The following is a 10,025-nucleotide window of genomic DNA, read 5'->3' on the forward strand; positions in this document are numbered from 1 at the left end:
TTAAGAAAAGCAAGGAAATGATTATCATAAAGGTCAGTGGTTATCTCTTGGGGGTATGGATGAAGATGAGATCTGGGACAGGTATATGGGAAATCCTGAGTTCTTGACAATTTTCTTTCTATTTCTTGATCTTTAAGGTGATGACACAGGTGTTTGTTTTGTAACTATTCTTTAAACTGCACCTATGTGTTTTATGTGCTCTTTTGTGCATATAGCATATCCTGCAATCGAAAAACAAAAGACCATCATGATTGGCATTGGCTATGTATCTGGAGGCAGGAAGATGATAAAAGGGGCTTCTAGAAGTGAGGTAAGAGGGAAAAGGCAAAGGAGGAATGGAAAAGATCAAGTCTGAGGTCCCAGGAGCCAAGAATTGAGGCTGAGATTGAGTGGACATGAGATCTGTGCTGGGAGCCAGGACCTTCTCCCCTGCCCCCAGGGAGTCAGACCAGGGTTGTGAACTTGTACAGGCCTTTTATCTCTTCCTCCTCTGTTTGTGCTAATAGAGGGTCCCTGCCTGCTGATCATATTCAGATGTTGGTGCACATTGGAATCAATGTGGAGACATACGACCATACACTAGCAAAGTGGAGTAACTCCAGCAGGTGGGCAGAGTTGGTGAATAGATATGAGCTGAGCCCTAGGATGGACCTTCCTAAAGCCAGATAGGGAAATTGGGTGGACCCCCTCTTAATGAACACAGAAAGATTTCTGTGGGAGCTGGGGGTTTCAGTGTATGAAAGAGAACAGGTTGAGTAGAGGAATGGAGCAGGTCAGAGCAGGGACGAGAGAGCAACTGGGAGGCAAAGGGTGACAAAAAAGCCAGACTATGCATCCATCTCTTTCACCTTCCCCTAAAAGATGCAATCAGCTTTAGGGGCCCTCCTAACCTTCAGAGATTTGGTGGCACCATGCGGCAATGCTGGCAGCCACGGGGTTAACCCTCAAGCCAGCTGCCCTGGGGTGATGTGAGGGAGTAGGACTCTGAGAGAAAGCCGTGCCTTGGCACCACTGTGGGCACCAGCCCTACTGCTGGGAACCTCCACGGAGTCCAGGCCCGTAGCTGCCGGTCTAGTCTCACTGTCCTGAGTGGTTCCAGGCGCTGGGCTCCTACAGCTTATTCTGGATTCCCATCCCCCACCCTAGGAGCAGTTGAATCCATCCGTTGGTGCTGACAAGTCAAAACCCAGATACACAGTCTCTCCGACAGCTCCTTGGCCTCCTAGGTTAGCGCGTAGGACCACCTGCGCTCTCTGGACGTAGACCTGGCCCCGGCCTCACTGAGAACGCGGATACTGAATGGGTGGGGAGACGGGGCTGGGATGAGGGTGAGGACCTCCTTTCTCCGGCAGCAGGAGGAAAACTCTCAGACACCACCGATCACAGGTCAGAAACAAGGGAGGTCAGTCGTCGGAACTCAGAGACGCGAGGCGAGGGGCCCCTGGCCCTGAGTGTGGGAGTGGAGAACAGGCGACATGCCCCTTCTTTCTCCTTCCAATCGCTGCCTCTTCCGGGGACCCCCTCCGTCCTCCCTGGGGCCCCAGCCCCCACCCCCAAATTCTGCATCCTCTGCGGATTGGTGCCCGGCCTGCCAGGGGCGGGGCCCGAGGGCCCTGACGTCACCCGCCGAGGGGGGCGGGCGGTTAAGGGGGGGGAGTGACAGGCCCCGGCTCAGCACCTCGGAGAGCTCCCTCCCCGGCCTTGTTTTGCTCCGGAATCGCAGCCGGGGGAGGGTGCCAGGGGGCCGGGCAGCGGGAGCAGCGGCAGGGGGATGGCCGTGCAGGCATCGAGGGGCCCCGGCGGGCAGAGGGCCCAGCCGTGATCCGGCAGGGGGGCCGGGGCGCCAGGAGGGGTGGGGGGCAGCTGGTGGCGGCAGCAGTGGCTGCACATCTGGATGGAAGCGAGCTTTGTCCAGACCACCATGGCTCTGGGGCTGTCCTCCAAGAAAGCGTCTTCCCGCAATGTGGCCGTGGAGCGTAGGAACCTGATCACCGTGTGCAGGTGGGCGCCGCTGGCGGGGGGTGGTCAGGGAGAGGCGTCGGGGCGGGCTGCGAAAATATGGACTGAGCGTGCCCGCGGGAGGATGCACAGCCGCCGCGGAGAAAAGGGAGGAAGCACAGAGTTAAGAGGAGCGCGTCCACTGTCCCTCAGGCCCAGACCAGGAGGGGCTTTGGAGGTCTGGTCCCTACCCTTCTAGGCCAAGTCAGGCCTATGCCCAGGCCGGGGCCTGGGGGTTGAGGAGTGTTTCATTGGCACTGCAGCTTCCTGTGAAAACCAGGAAGTGACATTGTGTGTGAGGGGGAGGGGTGGGATGGCTGGCTCCCCTGCTGGGGGCGGGGGCGGGGTGGGCAGGGAAGCACTGACGAGCGCCCTCCTAGCATACCCTGACTCCCACCCCTGTCAGCCTGGCCTCTCCAGGGTGAGGCTTTCCTGAGAGATTTTCCCATGCTCAAACCCGGGAGCAGAGATCGGTGTCCTTCTCCATCTCTGGACAGCTGCAGCCTGTGGCAGGGTCAACTGGGGGTGTGGGCAAAGCCCCTGAATCCACCCAGTGAAGGGTGAGGGGCACTGTGCCTGCCATGGGAAGGGGTGAGGGTCTGACTGCGGAAGCCTGGGTCTCCTGGGTTCAAGGGAGGAGGTTGGGAGGGCAGGGCCATTGGTCCCTGAGGGTGGGGCTGTCGCAGCATTGGGAAGATTCATCTGCTTTTTGAGGGCCCAGGAAGTGAACCTTCCCGCCTCAGCCCTGCAGTGACTCACCCTCACTGCCCTGCCCTGAGCCGGTAGCCACTGTCCCTCAGTTTCACCTGCCCTGCTCCCTCCCTCTAGGACCCCCCTGCCAGCTGCCTTCTCCATCTGCAACCCCCCCCCATGCCACCTCTGAGGGCAGGGTGCTCCAAGTGCAGGCTCAACTGTCCTGCTTCGCCACCCCCACCTGTCTACACACAAGCCTTGGCCCTGCTCCTTCCCCCAGGAATCAGCACGCACCTGATGCCCTGGCTCCTGCCTCCCATAGCTCCTTCCAGGTTCCTGCGCACACACCCAGCCATACTGCATCTGTCTCACACCATTATATCCTAGTCCCTAGCACAGTGCTACACCATCAGACCTCTGTAAAAATGCCTGGAATGTTATAGAAGAAATGAGTGCAGCAATGGCCTACCCAGCCCAAAGTACAGGCCGATGCCTCCACCCTCACCCCTCAAACCCTGCCAGTCTGGTATAAAACAAAGGTTTCTGCCTTTGGGGCCAGAGGATCCTAGGTCAAGCTCTTACTTCATCAGTTATTAGTTGTGCAACCGTGGGGAAGTCTCCTAACCACTCTGGGCCTTGGGTGCCTCATCATCCCCACTGTAGATGTAACAGCCACGCCAAGGAAAAGTAATGGCATAATTCACGTAGGAGCCTAGCCTAGTGCCTGGCCCATGAAAATCGCCCTGTCCTGATGATACCTGAGGTATCAGGTATCATCCTGAGAAGGATGTCCTGTCCTGAGAAGAAGATACTTCTTCTTTCTCTTGCCTGCTTTCCCCAGTGTATGGGAAGGGGGGAGCTCCCTGTGGCCTAGGCTGGAGGAACAGAGGTTCTGGCGGATTGAGAGTGGGCTTAGAGCTGGGGTGTGAGGGATAGAGTTTTAGAGGGGGTTGGGGGCATGACAAAGGCTCAGAAACCCCTCGGGCCTCTGCCACCTCATCCCTGTCATGTGGTTCGCCTCCAGCTCCCAGAACAGTTCCCTTTAGCAGGCCAAGGGCTCCCCTGGGCCCTGGCCTCCCTGTCTCCATGGTAACCTGCAGCAGGTTACCTTCTAATAGGGAGCACACCATGGGGCTCCCGGGGGCGATGGCCAGCTCTGCAGCACCCCTGAGGATGGATGGCAGATGGCCGCCATGCTGAAACCAGCCCCAGGCCCCCACTGAGGGCTGACCCAGATGACCAGAAAATATCATGGGGGCGGTGGTGGTGTGTGCTGCACAATGAGGCCCAGCTAATGCCCCAAACACAGGCTCCTTCTGGCGGAGCCAACCTTCCCATTAATGGCCCTGCTCCTGGCCACCCCTGCCCAATGGGCTATACACACGCCCCTTCCCCTAGTCCTTCCTGGAGTCTGGGGCAGGTACTATTATTCCTGTTTGGGCCTCAGAGAGATTAAGTGACTTGTCCAAGGTCGCAAGGGTATCACAAGGAAACAGGATCTGAGTCCACCAGGCCGCCTCCCCCCACTACAAACCCCAGCACTGACCTGGCTCTGATTTCAGGCCAGACCAGCTCTAAGCCCAAAGAGAAGGGAGGGGGGTCCATTGGCTCAGGTCTGCCATTGGCCTGAGAGCCTCAGAGGCCAGTGCTTAAGGGCTGGAGCCTGCAGAGTGGAAGGCAGTGGAGGCAGGGGCTGCTCCTAGGCCTTGGTAATTGTGACAGCCAGCAGGAGGCCACAGGATGTGGCAGAAAGAGCAAGGGCTTTGGGATCAGACAGACTTACTTGACTCCTCACAAGCCCTGTGACTCTGAACAGATCAGTCAACCTCTTGAACCCTCGGTCACCTTAACTGTAAAATGGGGATGATGCTAAGAGGACCTACCTCCCAGAGCTGTTGTAAGGATGGATGAGGAGTACATGCAGTGCTTGGCACATTACAGGCCTTGATAAGCTTAGGGGGAAAGGGGCAGTTCCAAGCAGCCCCTGTAGCCCTGGATCCCCCACTCCTGCTCCTCCACCCACAAGAGGGCAATAATGGGATGTTGCCAGCCGCATCCTCATTCCTGCCCCACCCCACTGCAGGGATGGCAGGTGGAGATTGCAGGGGGAGGGACTGCAGAGGTAGCTGAGGCTCCAAGCAGGATTGCAGAGAGGAATGAGGACTGCTGGGCTCCAGTTTCTTAGCCCCATTGGCTTCCCGTGGTTCCCTTCCTCTCTGAGAAGCCAGGTGTCTGGGCCCCTAAGACCCCTTCCAGAGATTTGCTGCCGATGCCCCCTCCCACCCAGTGTGTGTGTCAGACCTACACCCTGCACACATACACACACACACAGACACACACACCCAGCCCAGCTCTGCACTGCCTGGTTCTGGGCAGCTGGTGTGTGGGCGACCAAACTAGGAAGGAGAAGGGGGAAGGGGGGCATCCATGTGCTAAGAGCCCACCTGGCCACCCCTGCAGGCCCACACTCCATGTGCTCAGTTTCAACTCACATGCCCTGGCCCAAGTGACGCCCACCCCCCCACCCCCCACCGAAGGGACTGAAGTTTGTTCTAGCAATAGCAGAAGACAGCTCCAGGCAGGGCTACAAACCCACTTTCTAACTCCTAGCTGACCCCCAACCCACACCCATCAAAAACACAACTCCAAAGCATGGGCAAGAAGGAAGGGGCTCTGGGACAGCTCCCTGACTCCAGGTGCCTCCTCTGCCTACTTACTGTTCTGTCCCCTCTCATACCTTATTCCTGAAGCTTCCTTTCTCTGGCTGTCACCTCTCCTGTCACCTGTTTGTCAATCGGTCTCCCACCTGCCACTCTATCACTCCCATGTCACAGCGCCTCTGTGGTCACGCATATCTCCCCCGTCTCCCACCTTCTTTCCATGTGCCTCACCCCCACGCCCATGCTCTTCATGACCTCTCCTCTGCCCTTCACTCCCTCTCTTTGCCTAACACCCCTCCTCTACCACCATTACCCTGTCTTCTCACTGGACACCCCACTGCCCCCTCTCCCTACCTCCCACCAGGTTCTCTGTGAAAACACTGCTGGAGAAATACACGGCGGAGCCCATCGATGACTCATCCGAGGAGTTTGTGAATTTTGCAGCCATCTTAGAGCAGATCCTCAGCCACCGTTTCAAAGGTGGGCCCAGCTCCCTGGCCCCCACTGTCCAGCCCTCCCAACTCCCAGCCTTTAGCTTCCGGCCACCCACTCTGATCTACCTCGTGGCTTTCTGAACCCCATCATTGACCCTGGCCCCAATTCTGGCTGAGCCATGCACACACTGGAAAGAGGGGAGGGGGTCTTTTGGCCACATACAGTGGGTGCCCACAAGCCCCATCCGTGGGCATGCAGGTACGTGCCCTGTGTGTACATGTATGTGTGTGCACATGTTTGGGGTAGGAACTATGTGCAGGTGGGGCTGCTTATACTTATGCATGTGTGTACCCCATTACATGGACCCTCTACAAACTCCCTGGTTTTGCTGAGCCCCCTCCCTGCCCTGGCTCAGCCTGTGCCCCAGCAGGTCCGGTGAGCTGGTTCAGCTCAGACGGGCAGCGGGGCTTCTGGGACTATATCCGGCTGGCTTGCAGCAAAGTGCCCAACAATTGTGTGAGCAGCATTGAGAACATGGAGAACATCAGCACAGCCCGAGCCAAGGTGAGGGGCCTGTGATGGGCAGGGCCAGGGCAGCTGTTGGTTGCAGGGGGATACAGGGGGGATTGCCTGCTCCTTGTTCCTCAACTCTACCTCCTGGGTAGAAGAGCCACAGGAGGTCTAGACACAGTGGTGTACTCCTGGGTCCCTTCAGGGCAACAAGTAAAGTTGAGTGTGCTTTCCAGGGCCGGGCATGGATCCGGGTGGCCCTGATGGAGAAGCGAATGTCAGAATACATCACCACAGCTCTGCGGGACACCCGGACCACCAGGTGAGACCCTCTCCATCAGCTCAGACCACAGGTCCCAGTGTGCATGTTCGTTGCCTAAACAAACTTGATCCTTAAGTTCCGGGAGCAACCTTCAGTACCTGGACTACAACTCCCAGCATGCACTGCTAGCTTCCCTCTCCCAGACTATGCTCTGGCCACTGACCTTGCAGTCCCAGACACACCTTTAGCATCACCGCCATTTCTTCCAAGTCAAATTCATTCTTCTCCATCACTCCACAGTACTGATCTCATGCACAGCTCTTACCTTAGACACGCCTCTGAACAAGCCTCAACTATGTATCATTTTATCTGTTGGCTTTGTTCCATGATCTATAACACAGAGCCCTACCTACTCCCCAAACAGGGGCAGCAGTCTGTACTTGCGGACGGTGGACTACATTGTCCCAGTGTGCAGAGCTTGAGTCCCTGCATTGTGGGTTTGCAGAGAGATTGGGTCTCAGGGGCAGAGGTCACAGGCAGGATGTGTGTTTGAAACTGAATACAGTCACCGGCAGGTCTCCCCCCTCCCCCCCCCTTCATCCAGTGGTCACATACAACCTAATGGTTTTACTCCGTTCTATTTCTAGTCTGTCCTCACATTTCAGAGATCACATCAACATATTTTTGAGCACCATCATGTATGCCAAGCACTAATGATTAGAACTTGTTTCCTGACTTTACGGATCTGGATGATCCCATACTTGGTGGGAAAGGGGTAGTTCAGGGGATGGAGGAGAGTATTCTCCCGGAACACACGTTCTAATACGTGGGAGACACAGTGGGCGCCACTCTGAGGGAGAGACAAGATCCACATGTGAGGGGTGAGCGGGAGAGAGATAGCTACTTCCTCTAGGAAGGGTTGGTAGTAAGCCAGGGGTATGAGGGGTGGGGTCTCCCTGGGAGGAGGAGGAGGATGCACCATCAGTCCCTCCGTACCCCCCGCCCCCCCGCCCCCCGCAGACGTTTCTATGACTCGGGAGCCATCATGCTGCGGGAGGAAGCCACCGTCCTCACCGGGATGCTGATCGGACTGAGCGCCATAGACTTCAGGTAGGGGTCTGGGTGGCGGTGGCCGGCGGCGTTTAGCCGAGAATGTCCACACTCGCATGCCCTCATACCCGCCCCCCCCCAACCCTGTGGTTCTTCCGCCCCCAGCTTCTGCCTAAAGGGCGAAGTGCTGGACGGGAAGACCCCCGTGGTCATCGATTACACACCCTACCTAAAGTTCACCCAGAGGTGAGCGGCGCGATTGCTGCGGTGGGTGCGGGGACGGCGGAGGGCGGGCGGGCAGGGCGGGCCGTGCCCACTGCTCCTTCCCCCAAGCTACGACTACCTGACCGACGAGGAGGAGCGGCACAGCGCCGAGAGCAGTACGAGCGAAGACAACTCGCCCGAGCACCCGTACCTGCCGCTCGTCACCGACGAGGACAGCTGGTACAGCAAATGGCACAAGATGGAACAGAAGTTCCGCATCGTCTACGCGCAGAAGGTGCGTGATGCGCGGCGGGGGAGCGGCGGGGCCGGGGTGGCGGGCGGGCGGCCGCTGGGACCCCCGCGCCCGGCCTCCCGGGCTGAGCCGGCGCCCCGCAGGGCTACCTGGAGGAGCTGGTGCGCCTGCGCGAGTCGCAGCTGAAGGACCTGGAGGCGGAGAACCGGCGGCTGCAGCTGCAGCTGGAGGAGGCGGCGGCGCAGAACCAGCGCGAGAAGCGGGAGCTGGAAGGCGTGATCCTGGAGCTGCAGGAGCAGCTGTGAGCGCCGCCGCCGCCCTGCCCCCGTCCCGGCCACCCCGACCACATCGCCCCCACTGACTCTAACATCACCTTTCTTGATAACAGCATCCAGTGCCACCAACCGCCAGCATCAAACCACTGATCCCCTCACCTCCACCCCAAGACCCCCTCCCCAGTGAACTGAATTACCCTCAACATAAGATCCAGGGATACCCCCCAAAACCGGCGCCCCACTTCATCCATCAGCTACCATGGCTACAGAACGTTACTGCTGCGACCCCAACATTACTCAGAAGGACCTCAGATGCTACTCAGCCAACTTTCAACACGATCGCATTATTCCCTCTGTTCAACACCCCTCTGATCTGTAACCACTATCATCCCCACAGTGACCCCTGACTTCACTGTTACTCATCCTTCTGATAGCTTCCGCCTAAACCTTTTCATCACCCTGTGACCTCCGGGCATGATCCCCCAAGATACTCCGTTACCCTTCAGGATTCCCACTCTATTCTCTACCCACTCCATCACCCTGACTTGAGTCCCACAACACCCCATTATTCCCTCCAACTCCCATCATGAACATGAGCAAACTAAATCCCCATCTCCTCTCTGACCCTCAGCAACCTCCCAGGATCTGCCCTTCTGGTCCTCAATGTTCTGTCCCCATTTCTGCTGCCCAGATTTCATTCATAACCCCCCTACCCCTTGCCGAGCCCCCTTTCCCCACTTCTGCTCCCTCTCCTAGTCAGGCCTGACCCCTCCTCCCCATCCCAGGACAGGTCTGATCCCCGGTGACCACGTTCCCCTGGCCCAGGGTTCCAAAGACCTCACCACGCCCCTGGTCAACCAATGGCCTTCACTGGGAACGCTCAATGGGGCAGAGGGTGCGAACAACCCCAAGCTATACCGGAGGTAAGCCTCAGCCAGGCTCAGCTTGGGCCTGAGTGCTGGCCCTTACTGGGGAAGAGGGGCTAGTGGGTGGGGGGGTGCAGGCTGTAGGCTTCTGCCTGCACATCAGCCCTCTGCTCTGCCACAGACACAGTTTCATGAGCACGGAGCCGCTGTCGGCTGAAGCCAGTCTGAGCTCGGACTCCCAGCGCCTGGGAGAGGGCAAACGGGACGAGGAGCCCTGGGGCCCCATCGGTGAGCCCCCTAATCCGGCACCCAACATTCTTCCAAGGAGGGCTGAGGCCAGGCCTTGGGGCCTGCGGTCAGACCCTGACCAAGTCCCTCCTTCATTCAGCTCTTCCGGAGAGCTTAGCGCAGCATTTAAGAGCTTGGTTTGGGGTGTTGGGCAGACTCTGCTGCAAACCCCAGCAGCGCCTTCTCCGGTTGTGCAAGCTTGGTCCATCACTTCACCTTGCTGAGCCCTTCTCAGCGGTAACACGGGGGTGCTGATTAATCACCAGTGTAGCACACGGTGGGGGCTCAATGGCTTTTTGCCATCATGACATCCTCAAGGGGCTCACAGGTTCTCGGGGAATTCTTCGCCTAATTTGCTCTTATCTCATGCACTCTGTGAACCGCTTGCCTGACCGTTGTTTCCCCCTTTTCTTTGGCTGCCAGGAAGCTCAGAGCCAAATTAGTGGCTCCCTTCAAGCGAATGTCCGGGACTTCAACGCATGCATTTTGTGTTGCCCCCCCCCCCCCCCCCCCCCCCCCCCCCCCCCCCCC

The 10,025-nt window shown here is 58.2% G+C and overlaps 1 protein-coding gene across 3 annotated transcripts in view; it reads left to right on the forward strand.

Annotated features, from left to right (window-relative positions):
- The first annotated feature begins 1,796 nt into the window (after positions 1-1,796).
- The window catches only part of RUNDC3A (RUN domain containing 3A), a 9,002-nt gene continuing 773 nt past the window's right edge, over positions 1,797-10,025 (forward strand). Inside the window, exons 1-11 of one of the 3 annotated variants that reach the window (XM_021681632.1) lie at positions 1,895-2,001; positions 5,716-5,831; positions 6,202-6,350; positions 6,533-6,618; positions 7,579-7,668; positions 7,774-7,854; positions 7,942-8,107; positions 8,209-8,366; positions 9,126-9,263; positions 9,388-9,494; positions 9,918-9,937. In XM_021681632.1, coding sequence (XP_021537307.1) covers positions 1,895-2,001; positions 5,716-5,831; positions 6,202-6,350; positions 6,533-6,618; positions 7,579-7,668; positions 7,774-7,854; positions 7,942-8,107; positions 8,209-8,366; positions 9,126-9,263; positions 9,388-9,494; positions 9,918-9,937 — 1,218 coding nt within the window. Of the gene's footprint in view, positions 2,002-5,715; positions 5,832-6,201; positions 6,351-6,532; positions 6,619-7,578; positions 7,669-7,773; positions 7,855-7,941; positions 8,108-8,208; positions 8,367-9,125; positions 9,264-9,387; positions 9,495-9,917; positions 9,938-10,025 lie in introns of those variants that run through there. The other 2 variants (XM_021681633.1, XM_021681635.2) reach the window with 2 other exon arrangements.

The sequence above is a fragment of the Neomonachus schauinslandi genome, chromosome 15 (assembly GCF_002201575.2).
Source record: "Neomonachus schauinslandi chromosome 15, ASM220157v2, whole genome shotgun sequence".
Classification (NCBI taxonomy): Eukaryota; Metazoa; Chordata; class Mammalia; order Carnivora; family Phocidae; genus Neomonachus; species Neomonachus schauinslandi.